We start from the raw sequence: 14,913 nt of genomic DNA, 5'->3' as shown, positions 1-14,913 counted from the left end.
CTGAGAGAATGCCGGCATGAAATTTCTGTGTTCAGAGGGTCTCTTTCGTGTATTTACCTTTTTACAACCTCTTTGTTGTATTCCTAAGAAAAAAAGGATTTCATTTCTCTCGCAACAAAATGCCTTTGGGGAAGACTGCTGGTTTTGGCAGCAGGCAAAGGGTTTCTTGAAAGGAGGATTTCAGTTCCACCATTGAAACAGTCTCCATGGCAACCAGTCATCAAGGCTCCAGCAACCTTTTCATAGACACTCTCCACTCGGGAGGCCCTTTTCCATCCTGCTGACAAAGTGTTTGCATCTGTGAGCAAGAGTTCTCTGCTTCTACGCATCCAATAAGGGAGATGTTCAGATGTCACATTAGAGTTCCGAGTGTTTTATATTCTGTTCTAAATTGTCAAATTTGGTAAGAATGAGGTTAAATTTTTATGAGTCAGAATTTAGAATACTTTTCATTATTGTGGCAAATATTACATCTATAACTTCTAATGGGGACTGATTTTTTTTTTTTTTTTCTTGAGAGGAAGTCTCGCTCTGTCTCCCAGGCTGGAGTGCAATGGTGCCATCTTGGCTCACTGCAATCTCCGCCTTCTGGGTTCAAGCGATTCTCCTGCCGTAGCCTCTTAAGTAGCTGGGATTACAGGTGTGTGCTACCATACCCAGCTAATTTTTGTATTTCTAGTGGAGACAGGGTTTCACCATGTTGGCCAGGCTGGTCTCGAACTCCTGGCCTAGCTGCAAGTGATCCACCTGCCACAGCCTCCCAAAGTGCTGGGATTACAGGCGTGAGCCACTGTGCCAAGCTGGAACTGCTTTATATATGCTCTATGAGGTGTCATTGAGGAAAAGATACGCCCTGACCCCTCACTAACTGGCATAGTATCTCCTCTTTACTAATATTCATACCTGTAGTTGAGATCAATTCATTTTCCCCCTTCTGAAACTGTCTTCTAATTTCTTCCTTTAATCCTGACTGCTCTCCCAAGCTTCACTCTCAAACATCCAGCTGCCTCTCAAGCTTCTTGAGGTGAGGCTGGAAGCTGAAATCAACTTTTGCAGAACCACACTCCCTCTGCCCCTGTCCCAGCCTCAGCCCCTCCAACCTCTCTTTTATGCCTTTTAACATCTCTTAATGATAGCTGTAAGCCTCTGCTACCCAAAACCAAAGCCTGGGAATTATAAAGACAAATTTAAAACACAAACTTATACTTCTTCACACTTAATTTTACAAATAAGAAAAATGAGCTTAGAAAGGGGAAATGATTTATGGGAATCTCAGAACTGGAAAAAAACCCGAGTTTCCTGATTTTCCATTTCAGTATTCTTTTCTCTCTTACAAAACAAAAACAAAAACAAAACCCTCCCATGGTGCCCTGTTTGCATTTCTCCTTAACTTCCTACCAGCAGAATTCCTACTGAAAGGATAGTCCTTGAAACATTTTCTACATAAAGTAGCTATTATGGGAAATTTAGAAAATAGAAGAAAGCAAGAAAAAGAAAAGAGATAATCGCTTATAATATCACCATCCAGAGAGTAGCTACTAATATTTTGTGGTTTTTTGCTTTTAAAGAGGGAGGCTTACTCTGTCGCCCAAGCTGAAGTGCAGTGGTACGATCTCAGCTCACTGCAAACTCTGCCTCCTGAATTCAAGCGATTCTCCTGCCTCAGCCTCCCAAGTAGCTGGGATTACCAGCGTGTGCCACCACACCCTTGCTAATTTTTTTTTTTTTTTTTTTTTTGTATTTTTAGTAAAGGTGGATTTTCGCCATGTTAGCCAGGCTGGTCTTGAACTCCTGACCTCAAGTGATCCGCCTGCCTTAGCCTTCCAAAGTGCTGGGATTACAGATGTGAGCCACGGTGCCCAGACTTAGTGTATTTGCTTCTAGCTTTTCCTGGACATGTTTACTGAATCTCTTTTCAACATACAACTTATTTTCTCCTTTGAATATGCTTCATTAGAAAATGAACGAACATGAGAATCCAAAGACCTAGATTCTTCTGCAGCTTTGCATGAGTTCATGTGACCTTGAACCAGTGCCTTACTCTCATCCTGAGTTTCCCCAGCTAGTTAGCTTGGTGTGGATGACTTCTGTGCTCCAGTAGAGCAATCAATTGAGATTACTGATCAAGTGAGGAAAGAGAATAGATGACTCAAAGATCTCTTGCAACTCTAAAGTCAGAGATTTTAACCCACACATTGTAGAAAAGCAAATAAATGGAGACCCAAATTTAAAAATTAAGGTCTACTAAGAAAGAGTGTCCTTTCTTAAACAATCTTATTCACTTATTTATTATATTTTCTAACTTCTTTTTTATTTTAGCTACAAGCCTGGCAGGGAAGAATCATCATCAGGATCCTCTCATGCAGTAATGGACATCTCCTTGCCTACTGGAATCAATGCAAATGAAGATGACTTAAAAGCTGTATGTGTTTTCTTTTAAATTGTGTTGTGAATGCTTTTTTTTCTTTTCTGAATTATTTTATAGGCAATTTTACTTCCTTTAATTTTAATATGCCACATTAGAGTCACCCAAACTATTCTTTGTTTTTTTTCTGGAGATGGATTTTCGCTCTTGTCACCCAGACTGGAGGGCAATGGTGTAATCTCTCACTGCAACCCAACCTCCCGAGTTCAAACTATTCTCCTGCCTCAGCCTCCGAAGTAGCTGGGATTACAGGCATGTACCACCATGCCTGGATAATTTTTTTGTATTTTTATTAGAGACAGGATTTCACCATGTCGGTCAGGCTGGTCTTGAGCTCCTGACATCAGGTGATCCACCTGTTTCGGCCTCCCACAATTCTGGGATTACAGGTTTGAGCCACCGCACTGGCCAGAATATTCTCTTCAAAACATAATGAACCTACATTTTGATTTATCAAAGTGAAGTGGAAGCATACATTAGCATGCTCTGAAAAATATGAGTTTATATGCTAATGTGTTCAGACTTTTTCAGGAAGAGGAACTGCTCTTCAATTTTTTTGAATAATGGATCACATCCCTGTGATGTGACATCTCATCAACAGGTGAATGCATTTAAACAAAAAGATAATGAAATGAAATTTAAGTTTCTCTCTTTTCCCCTTTAGCATGTGGAAGGGGTGGATCAATTATTCACTGATTACCAAATCAAAGATGGACATGTTATTCTGCAACTGAATTCGGTAAGCTCCACCTCCTACCATTTTTCCTTTACTATTCAAAATGTACAGGCTAAAAGATTATAAATATCATCTCTCCATACTTTCCCTAAATCCTTGAATTTGTTGAACAGGTTCCCTCCAATGATTTCCTTTGTGTACGATTCCGGATATTTGAACTCTTTGAAGTTGGGTTTCTTAGTCCTGCCACTTTCACAGTATATGAATACCACAGACCAGGTAATCAACACCATGCTAATATTTCTTCCGAAGAGTAATTTATATTCTTTACAGAACATTTAGAAATTCATTAGAGTCCTGTACATTTTATGTATTCCCTCTCTCAGAGACCACTCTTCATAAAAGTTCCAATTTAAACATCCAAATTACTGCATACAAAATACTATCCACAAGCTACTTCTTGACATTGAGCAAATCATTTCATCTCTCAGTCCTCAGTTTCTTCATTTTAAAATAACTGGAATATAGGGCCTCCAACTTCAATATTCTTTGCCTTGAGTTTATCTATGATGTTCACAGATAAATCATATCTCTCCTTTTGAGAGAAACCAACTCAATGCCCCCAGAACAACTTCGAGCCCATCTATATTCTCGTTATACTTTTCAGATAGCTCTATTATAGCAGCTGTCATATTGAATTATAATTATTTGTTTGTATGTCTTTCTCATCAACCCAGAGTGTTTTCATTCTTGCATCCCTAGCATCTAATGCAGTGTGAAGTACATAATGTGAACTCAATAAATATTTGTTGAATGGGTGATCCCACATTTTTCTACTCAGCCACTTTTGAGAATGTTATGTGATTGAAGAGCTTATTGGTTCACAAGACAGATGACTCCACCTTGGGCAGTTCTACTTGTTAGAAAATTCTTAAAGTGAACCGAAACTCTGACACCCATTCCTTCTAGTTTTACATTCTGAAATCACGTAGAACATACATAGTCACTCTTCCCCTTGAGCTAGATGTATAGAGATACATAGATATATGCTTTTCTTCTCTTGTCCACCCTCAACAATTCCAGTCTTTCAAAAGATCCTCATGCAATGTAATTTATTTTCCTCTTACTTATGGAAGCATCAAACATTTCACTTCTGAGAAATGAATGTTTCAAGCACAGAACTAAGCTAAAAAGGGGAGATCTTTCTAAGGGTAGGGGAACCCTTCCCAGGACAGTCAATTCATAATTTCACCTCCCTGGGCCTTACCTATAAAAAGAAGGGTTTGAATAAGCAATCTTTGAGGTTCCATGTAAGAGACTCGCCAATTAGTAAATATGCTGTGCATCAATGAAACAACGTCTCTTAACCACTCTTTTGTTGCCACAGATAAACAGTGTACCATATTTTATAGCACTTCCGACACCAAACTTCAGAAAGTCTGTGAAGGAGCCGCGTGCAAGTGTGTAGAAGGTAAACTTCATTTAACATGTTTAGGCTGCATGCTTATTTAAAGCAGTCAATCATAATCTGGGGGATACTGTTTGGTAAACTGTTCTTTCTCAGAAGTACAAATGCTATCTCAGGTAATTGAAAGCTAATGATTCCTTGAGCGTTGTGAAACCACTTTTTCACAGTTCCTCAACAACCTCATAGTTCATGCTGTTCGGAGGCAGAGAAACACCATCCAGATGGTTGTTGGATATTACAGGAGCAACATGATGTGAAATTTTACTTTCACCTAGTCTTTTTAAAATAATTGGACCAGAAGCTTGGGACTGAACCACTAGCTTCTGTTTCTTTTGTGTTATGCTTCCCAGTTAATAGAATTCTGTTTATTATCCAGTTCCACCTAGTCTTTATTGAAGAAAGCCTTCTTGGCCAAAGAAAAGATGATCCAGAACTCACCAATAAACAGCAGCTGGTTCCATAAGGGTCTGAGTTGGTTGTGGTTTTTTTTCAAAATCCTCCGTATCTACACATTTTCTAGGTACTTATTGTGCTATTTTATAGCTATAAATCAGTCACATCATCATGTTGTTTCCTTCAGAGGAATTCTTATTATACTCAAAATGGAAAAATTTTCCCTTTCATGAAGGGAGGCACATACATTTCTAAAGACCTGAATATGGAGTGGCCACCTGGTCTAACAATAAGTCTTATGCCAGGGGTGTCATAAGACTTATCGTCTTTTGGCTTCTATGGGCCACATTGGAAGAATTGTCTTGGGCCATACATAAAATACACTAACAATAGCTAATGAGCTAAAACAAAAATCACAAGAAAATCTTATTATGTTTTAAGAAAGTTTATGAATTTGTGTTATGCCACATTCAAAGTTGTCCTGGGCTGCGTGCAGTCCACAGACCATAGGTTGGACAAGCTTGTGACTTATGCTCAAGATTTTGTTTTTTGTTTTTGTTTGTTTTGTTTTGTTTTTGCTTTATGTAATGTTTCACTTTATGAAAGAAAAGAAAATGGGCAGGTCTTAGAAATCTGACATTTGTAAGGTTGTATTGGGTTGTCTCTGGGCTCATGGGAAACTGTGTTTACTCCTAGAGAGAGTGTCTATTTCTTTACATTAACCTTATTTTGACCAATATTCACAAAATCTAGCTGACTGTGGGCAAATGCAGACAGAGTTGGATCTGACAATCTCTGCAGAGACTAGAAAACAAACAGCTTGTAAACCAGAGATTGCATATGGTAAGTTCAAAAATTCAATATAGCTCCTTTAAACATGAAATTTTATGAATACATGTTCAGTTGGAAAGATCAAAAACTTTACATAGTGATTATATGGATACAACATTCCATGTGATCCCCTGAAGGAAAATGCCATCAATTTTTATCATTAACATGCAAAGTGTTTTATTCCTCAGCAAAGAAATGTGATTTTCATTATAAATAATAGAAGTGACATGTATACCCAGCCAAGATACTTTCCTCTAATAGATCTTTTTCAATTATAGGCACTAAAACATAGTCAAAGGGAACTTCTGAGAAGCTACAGAGGTATAAGATTTCAGTTCTGTACTCTTCCAATTGATAGACCAGAGGCAGAGGCAAAGGTGATTTAGGGGATTTGGTTCTTAAAAAATCTCTTCAGGGTAAAAATATAAATGCCAAATAATTTTTAATATATTCAGGATTGCAATTCATGTTTGTGACACTCTCCATTTCAAAAAGAGAATCTCAATCCTTCTAGTTGTCCAGAGCTCAGAGCTAAATTAGTGTCCAAGTACAGTTGTAGCCTTGTCTCAGTTCCTGATAAAATTAGCTCCTTTGTTTTCTATTCAGTTTTTGACATTTATTGCTGGCTTTTTTTGAGAGAGAAAACATATTGTACACGATCTCAAATCTTTTTTTCGTTTTGAAACTGGAAGGGTGGAGCCAGGCATGGTGGCTCATGCCTGTAATACCAGCACTTTGGGAGGCTGAGGTGGGTGAATCACTGAGGTCAGGAATTTGAGAACAGCCTGGGGCGAACATGGTGAAACCCTGTCTCTACTAAAATCACAAAATTTAGCTGAGCATAGTGGTGTATGCCTGTAATCCTAGCTACTCAGGAGTCTGAAGCGGGACAACTACTTGAACCCAGAAGGAGGAAGTTGCAGTGAGCCAAGATCGTGCCACTGCACTCCAGCGTGGGTGACACAGCAAGACTCTGGCTCAAAAAAAAAGGAAGGAATTGGAAGGGTGTTATTTATAAATTTAAAAAATAAGTACGGCCAAGTTGGTGCTTTGTGTTTACCAACAGCTTTCATAGACAGCTTCTCATTGCAGTGGAAAGGGTTCTCATTCTTACGGAAAGGGTTCCATAAGAACTTTATGAGGGCAGGGCACCGTGGCTCATGTCTGTAGTTCCAGCACTTCGGAAGGCTGAGGTGAGCGGATCACTTTGAGATCAGCTGTTTGAGATCAGCCTGGGCAACATGGCAAAACTTCGTCTCTACAAAAAATACAAAAATTAGCTGTGCATGGATGGCTCATGGGTGTAGTCCCAGCTACTTGGGAGGCTGAGGTAGGAGGATCTCTTGAGCCTGGAAGGTAAAGGTTGCAGTGAGCCATTGCACTCCAGCCTGAGTGACAGAGTAAGACACTGTCCAAAAAAAAAAAAAAAAGACAAAAAACATCTTTGATGTTCAGGGAGATTAAATAATTTGTTCAAGTTCATGCAGAAAGCAAGTAGTGGAATTAAGATGCATCCTGATCTCCAATATAATTTCCATTGAAGTCTACTGAATTCGCTTAATAGTAATGCAGTCAACAGAATGAATTTTGTATGTTTAATAACATTTCTTTTCTTTGAATTTATCTTGATTTTGGGGAAAAAAAAAAAAAGCTAAAAAGCTGCCTGACTCAGCCTAGACCCACTGCAGTTTGTTAAACATGAAGACTTGAGAATACTGTATTGTTTTAACAAACAAAAAATCCACTAAATTATTTCTTCCCTCCATTTTAGAACTGTTTTAAATCTAAAATATCAGAAATCTATTTTAACACAGAGAATAAATCCAATTTGGGTTAATTGTGTTGTTCCAAGAAAACACTTAGCTGGCTTTTTCTGGACTACAAGCTATTACTGGAATAACAGAATAGAAACAAAATTAAGTAGTTCTGTCTCTCTACCCAGGCCCATATAGTAAGTACATTATGCATGTCTATCATAAAGACTTATGAATCTGAAATTCAGAACATCGTTCCTGCATTTTAAGCCACTAATTTACATAGCCCTTGGTTCTGCCAGGATGAGTTCACCTATCTATCTCTCAAGCTGTCAATCTATATCTGGGATAGATTTAAAGACTTGAGGGATCTCCAGAATAAACAGATATTTTAGGTCACTCATTTCAAAACAAAAAGTAGAAAGATCAAAAGCCAAAATAAAATAAATCTCTCCAGAGGCCACATAGAAAGAATGGGTCCCTTCAAGCTGATCTTTCCAGAGCTGAGGTCAAGCACATTATGCATCAAATATTGATGTCTGAATGAAGAGGAAACAGGATTGTGGGGAGCTCATGTTAGGTAGTTGCTAAGCAAGGGTAAGTGAGAAAACAGAATCATCCTGAAAACCAAAGATCAAAGCCAGTGGAGTGATATGAGGAAGCAAAGCAAGAAACCAAGGAAGCTCACATGGTAGAACTGAATGAGAGAGAAGGCCCCCTCTGTGGTCATGGAGAAGAGAATATAAGGGGCTCTTCAAAGGATGCCCAGGGGCATGGTTTCATTCATCTTAAAGGATCAACCTCTGAACTTAGCATCTAACAAAGGTTTATCTTGTTTGTTTTATGTGCATCTGTTATTTTATGAAATGTGTCTCTTATCCTAATCAGCCTGTTCTATAACATTGGCTAGGGCTAATGATTCTAATAGATTGAGAGATTAAATCACACTGAGGGGATTGGGGAAAGCTTCTTGGAGGAAATAAGAACTATAATAGTTTGCCATGCTTCATTTCTCATGTTTGACAAATTCTGGCTTCTACTGGACATAGCATTAATAATATTAAGACTGAATTCTTTCATTTTTGTTTGTTTTTTACCAGCTTATAAAATTAGCATCACATCCATCACTGTAGAAAATGTTTTTGTCAAGTACACGGCAACCCTTCTGGATATCTACAAAACTGGTAAGAATTCATTTCATTTGTTCTTTCGTTCAACAGTTCTTTAGTACCGACTATGTGGCAGGCATTATATTTGATGCAGAAGATACGACTCAAATAAGACAGATGGGGCTCCTGCCTTTTTAAAGCTTATATTCTACTTGGGGAGAAACATTTTTTAAAGATGTTCATATAAATATTTCTCATTGAATTAATTTTTCTCAGACTTCAGCAAAACAGTTTTTTAAATTGTGTATTGTCCAATTTCTTTTTTTTTTTCCCAGCTTTTATTTTAGGTTCAGGAAATACATATGCATGTTTGTTACATGGGTAAATTGCATGTTGGGGGGTTTCGTGTATAGATTATTTTGTTACCCAGGTAATAAGCATAGTACCCAATAGGTAATTTTTCAATCTTCACCCTCTTATCACCCTCTACCCTCAAGTAGGCTCTGCTGTCTAGTATTCCCTTCTTTGTGTCCATGTGTACTCAGTGTTTAGTTCCCACTTATAAGTGAAAATATGTGATATTTGGTTTTCTGCTCCTGTATTAATTCACTTAGGATAATGGCCTTCAGCTCCATATCCGTGTTGCTGGAATGAACATGATTTCATTCTTTTCGTGATTGCATAGTATTCTATGGTATCTATGTACCACATTTCCTTTATCCAGTCCACCACTGATGGACATTTAGGTTGATTTCATGACTTTGCTATTGTGAATAGTGCTGTAATGAACATATATGTGCATGTGACTTTATGGTGGAATGATTTATATTCCTTTGAGTATATGCCCATTAATGAAATTGATGGCTCAAATGGTAGTTCTGTTTTAAGTTCTTTGAGAAATATCCAAACTGCTTTCCACAGTTGCTGAACTAATTTACATTCCCACCAGTAGTATATAAGCATTCCCTTTTCTTCACCACCCTTCCAGTATCTGTTATTTTTTGACTCTTTAATTGTAGCCATTCTGACTGGGTGTGAGATGATATTTTGTAGTTTTGATTTACAATTCTCTAGTGATTAGTGATGTTGAGCATTTTTTCATGTACTTGTTGGCTGTGTGTATGGCTTCTTTTGAGAAGTGTCTGTTCATGTCCTTTGCCCATTTTTAATGGGGTTGTTTGATTTTTGCTTGTTGATTTGTTTAAGTTCCTTATAGATTCTGGATATTAAAAATTTGTCAGATGCATAGTTTACAAAAATGTATTCCCATTCTGTACATTGTCTGTTTACTCTGTTGATAGTTTCTTTTGCTGTACAGAAGAAGCTCTTTAATTAGGTCTCATTTGTCAATTTTTGTTTCTGTTGCAATTAACATTTGGAGTCTTTGTCATGAAATCTTTGCCAGGGCCTATTTACAGAATGGTATTTCCTGGATTTTTTTTCTAGGCATTTTATAGTTTTAAGTTTTAGATTTAAATCTTTAATCCACCTTGAGTTGATTTTTATATATGATGAATTCAAGGAGTCCAGTTTCATTCTTTGACATGTGGCTAGCCAGTTATCCCAGCACCATTTATTGACTAGGGAGTCCTTTCCCCATTGCTTGTTTTTATTGACTTTGTTGAAGATCAGATGGTTGCAGGTGTGTGGCTTTATTTCTGGGTTCTCTAACCTGTTCCATTGGTCTATGTGTCTTTTTTTGTACCAGTACCATACTGCTTTGGTTACTATAGCCTCATAATATAGTTTCAAGTCAGATAGTATGAGGCCTCCAGCTTTGTTCTTTTTGCTCAGAATTCTTGGATATTTGAGCTCTTTCTTCATTCAATATGAATACTAAAATAGTTTTCTCTAATTTTGTGAAAAATGACATTGATAGTTTGATAGGATAACATTAAACCTGTAAATTGCTTTCGGCAGTGTTGCCATTTTAACAATATTGATTCTTTCTATCCATGAGCATTGAATGTTTTTCCATTTGTTTGTGTCATCTGTGATTTCTTTGAACAGTGTTTTGTAATTCTTATTGTAGGGATCTTTCACCTCCCTGGTTAGCTGTATTCCTAGGCATTTGTGTGTGTGTGTGTGTGTGTGTGTGTGTGTGTGTGTGTGTGGCTATTGTGAACAGGATTACATTGTTTTGTTTTGTTTTTTTGAGATGGAGTCTCACTCTGTCACCCAGGCTGGAGAGTAGTGGCACGATCTTGGCTCACTGCAACTTCTGCCTCCCAGGTTCAAATGATTCTCCTGCCTTTGCCTCCTGAGTAGCTGGGATTACAGACATGCACCACCATGCCTGACTAATTTTTGTATGTTGGTGGAGACTAGGTCTCACCATGTTGGCCAGGCTGGCCTCAAACTCCTGGGCTCGAGTGATCCACTCACCTCAGCCTCCCAAAATGCTGGGATTACATGTGTGAGCTATCACACCCAGCCTCATTTTGGTTGATATAAATTTTTCAATAAGTAGGACCATAAAGCTAAATTGCAATAATATATTTATACTAAATTTTTTCTCTTTTGAAATTCTATCAAATATTTCAAGTCCTAAAATGCTTGATTTTTTTTCTTTTGTGGTGGGGCCTCACTATGTTGTTCAGGCTGGTCTCACACTCCTAGGCTCAAGGGATTCTCTCTCCTCAGCCTCCCAGCTTGTTTATCACTAATCATACCCTAGAGTTTAAAATCCTAGAAATATTTTTCAATTTTGTGTTTGCTTTATCAACACTTTGATAATTTTTTAAATTTTTGTTATTTTGAAAGTTTTATTATATGAAACTGATTTGTGATGTTATTTTTTTTTCATTGATGGCCACATTTTTTATTTGCATTCTAGGTGCCATTCTAATGAAATAAGTGTTTATAACTTTGATCTTTCCACAATTCAACTTTTGAGCACCATTTGTATCCAACATTCACATTACAAGCAGTAATAAGCCATTCTCTTTTTACTGAAATAACAAAGTGCTTTTCATTCCAGAAATACAAATTACTTGTTTTATTTCATGCTGATTCTTGCAGAGTATTAAAAGACATTTTATACTGTTCTGAATTTTTCATAGCATTGGATGATTCCCAAGCTACAGTTTTTTATTAGTATCATTTCTTCTTTGTTCTCCAGTAAATCCAAAGATTCATTTTATGATATTTAAAAGGAAATGTTAAGAAACATTTGCATCTTCATCTGCTCATTCTGGGTTCATTTTTAACACCTATAAATATGAATTTTTATAAATATCAAAATACCCCACATTATTTATACAAGAAGTGCTGCACACTGACAATAAACCACTTAGAATCATAGGCAAACTGTAGTTTGAGGTTAATGAAAAATTAGTATTTCTCCAAAGCACAGAGTGCTTAGAATAGGTGAGAATACAGATGAATAAAAGTTTGGTGATTGTTGAAGCCCAGGGTAATTGCCTGTTCTCTCTTCTGAATATACTTTACATTTTCCATGATGAGAAGCTTAAAAAATAAAAAGGCCCTACACAGCCACACTGCTTACTATGACAGGGGCTGAAATGGCAGATAGTGCTGGAAATGTTGCTCAGATATTGACACAACAGGAATCTACACCATCAGGCAGCCTAAGAAATCAGCTTGAACTAATGAGTATACACTGAAATTTATATTACTAATGAAAGGTTACCATTTACACAATTTCTATTATACACTATTTGCCAATTGGCTCAGAAGTTTTTCAGGATTTAACAATTAAGATGACTCTGCTAGAGCTTAATAGTTAAATATCAGCCCTGGATATATAGTGATAAATCAGACACAGTCCATGCCTCAAGAAGTTTCTAGTCTAGCTAGAAAGACAGATGTGGGATAAAACATTGTGATAGAAATTAAAGTGTAAAAGAAGTAAGGAGGAGACAGAAAGATATTTAAAACAAAGAGCATCCAAAAATATTTTACTGGATACTGTAAGAATTGAAGTAGACTTTTAAGAGAAATGAAATTCAATAGGCCAACATGGGGAGGAATGCATTCCAGGTAGGGGGACTGGCTACTTGTGAGTTCTTTGGGAATTCCAAAATTATTATCCTTGAGATTTTCCAAGTCTTTCACATTTTGTACTTTTCTACAAAGTTGACAATCACCAACTACCAAATAATTTTATATTTTACTGTATAACATGAAGATTAATATTGTTCAACTAACTATAGGTAGGCTGTTTTAATTCTGGTTCTATAAGAGTAATAATAAGTACTTATATAGTTTCTACTATGTTCCAGGCACTTTTTATATATTAACCCATTTAATCTCACAATGGTTCTACAAGGTAGGTTTTATCATCATGCCCAGTCTTCAGATGAGGGTCTAAGGCCTTGCACAGATAGCATAGATCATTTCCCATAATCACATAGCCAGGAAACCACATGCTTAGAGTTTAACCCAGTCTGGCTCCAGAGACTGAAGCCTTAACCACATGGATATCACTGCTCTCCGCTAGCCATAAACCTCTAAGTAGCCACAAGGAACCAGCAAACTTGAGCGTTTGTAATTGTGACATTAAAACCTGAATGTTATAACCTTACTTGACTTGTGTGTCTCTCAGGGGAAGCTGTTGCTGAGAAAGACTCTGAAATCACCTTCATTAAAAAGGTAACCTGCTCTAACGCTGAGCTGGTAAAAGGAAGGCAGTACTTAATTATGGGTAAAGAAGCCCTCCAGATAAAATACAATTTCAGCTTCAGGTAAGTCATTAATATTTTGGAGTCACTGATCTGTCCTCCAAAACTGAGTATAATTTATTCTTAAATAGGCTACGTGTTTCTACGGCCCTGCTCTTAACCAACAAGCCATTTTGAACATAAATTAAATAATATGAGTGTCAAACACAGAATGATTTAAAACCATCGTGGCAGCTGATGACTTAGCTGCCAGATCAACCATCTAAGTGTCTGGACCTGATGATGAATCTGAAAGTGCTCACTGGACCTCCCCTAACCACCATACCAATTCTTTCGATAGGCTCTCAGATTGTTGTTTGTAAAGAGGAAAATGTGTAAATATGCATTGTATTATCTGTTTTTAGCAACTAGACATTGAAATAGATGTCATTTCTGCCTTTAATATGGGAGCCTAGGCAGCTTCATGATGCCTCAAGGGTTTGTGAATCTTTCCCAGGAAAGGCTGGTACAGAAGAGTTTGGCAGACAACCTGACCCCTGGGGACCTGATCACAGTTGGGCTCTTACAAAAGAAACCAAATTCAGCTTTTCTGTATTGTGACCACCTCACAAACACTTTATTTCTTGGTAGGTACATCTACCCCTTAGATTCCTTGACCTGGATTGAATACTGGCCTAGAAACACAACATGTTCATCGTGTCAAGCATTTTTAGCTAATTTAGATGAGTTTGCTGAAGATATCTTTATAAATGGATGCTAAAACTCCTGAAGTTCAGCTGTCTACAGATTTTACTTATGGACTCCTATTGCTGAAGTTCGTTTTGCTTTTTTTTTCTTCTTTTTTTTTTTTTTTTAACATTCACAGCTGGTCTTATTTGTAAAGCTTACTTAGAATTAGTGGCACTTCCCTTTATTGGAGAACAATTTTAAACACTGTAACTTTCTGAAACAACATGGCCTTAGAGGACATGAAGACAGATACTCCTCCAAGGTTATTGGACATCGGAAGCAATAAATTGGAACACCTCCTCAAACCTACCACTCAGGAATGTTTGCTGGGGCTGAAAGAATAGTCCATTGAAATGGAGTATTACAAAAACATGGCCTTTGCTTGAAAGAAAATACCAAGGAACAGGAAACTCATCATTAAAGCCTGACTTTGCTTTCAAACTGTGCTAAAAAACCTGTTATTTTATGCTAGATCAGCTTCAACTGCACAAAGACAGGCAAATTGAGAAAGGTGGAGAAAGTAGGCAGTAGAGAATCTTAACCCTGAGCGGGCTTAGCCTCAGAGCCCTCAGCACACCAAGAAGGTAGGCGAGTTTGTCTCTGCCCGCTCCCTGTCCATTGCCCTCTCCATACCTCTGAAGGGAGATCCTCTACTCTCTTTCCTTCCCTCCTGGCATGTGTTCATTTCCCCCAGGAACTTGCTCTCGCCGATAATTGCTTTACTAGAAGGCAGGCCCCAGTGCAGCAACCTGGTGAGAAGAAACTGAATGGGGGATCAGGAGACCTTTTCCCAGCCCTATCCAGGTCTCTCTCTGAACCTCAGTTTGAGCTTTATAAAAGAGGTTTCATAATAAGGAGTTAAATTTTAAGTGACATTTTGCAGCA

General features: G+C 37.6%; 1 protein-coding gene across 2 annotated transcripts in view; it reads left to right on the top strand.

Moving 5' to 3' along the window:
• Nucleotides 1–14,469, top strand: part of C5 (complement C5) — a 106,181-nt gene extending 91,712 nt beyond the window's left edge. The window contains exons 34-41 of one of the 2 annotated variants that reach the window (XM_032251481.1): nucleotides 2,320–2,422; nucleotides 3,090–3,164; nucleotides 3,275–3,380; nucleotides 4,489–4,572; nucleotides 5,716–5,805; nucleotides 8,648–8,731; nucleotides 13,224–13,362; nucleotides 13,704–14,469. In XM_032251481.1, the coding sequence (XP_032107372.1) occupies nucleotides 2,320–2,422; nucleotides 3,090–3,164; nucleotides 3,275–3,380; nucleotides 4,489–4,572; nucleotides 5,716–5,805; nucleotides 8,648–8,731; nucleotides 13,224–13,362; nucleotides 13,704–13,710 (688 nt within the window). In that variant the 3' untranslated portion in view covers nucleotides 13,711–14,469. The remainder of the gene's footprint in view (nucleotides 1–2,319; nucleotides 2,423–3,089; nucleotides 3,165–3,274; nucleotides 3,381–4,488; nucleotides 4,573–5,715; nucleotides 5,806–8,647; nucleotides 8,732–13,223; nucleotides 13,363–13,703) is intronic. The other variant, XM_032251480.1, reaches the window with a different exon arrangement.
• The last annotated feature ends 444 nt before the right edge of the window (nucleotides 14,470–14,913 follow it).

This window comes from Sapajus apella, unplaced genomic scaffold (assembly GCF_009761245.1).
Source record: "Sapajus apella isolate SASKATOON/1434 unplaced genomic scaffold, GSC_monkey_1.0 scaffold76, whole genome shotgun sequence".
In the NCBI taxonomy this organism is placed as follows: Eukaryota; Metazoa; Chordata; class Mammalia; order Primates; family Cebidae; genus Sapajus; species Sapajus apella.
This window is presented reverse-complemented; position numbering and strand designations above follow the sequence as displayed.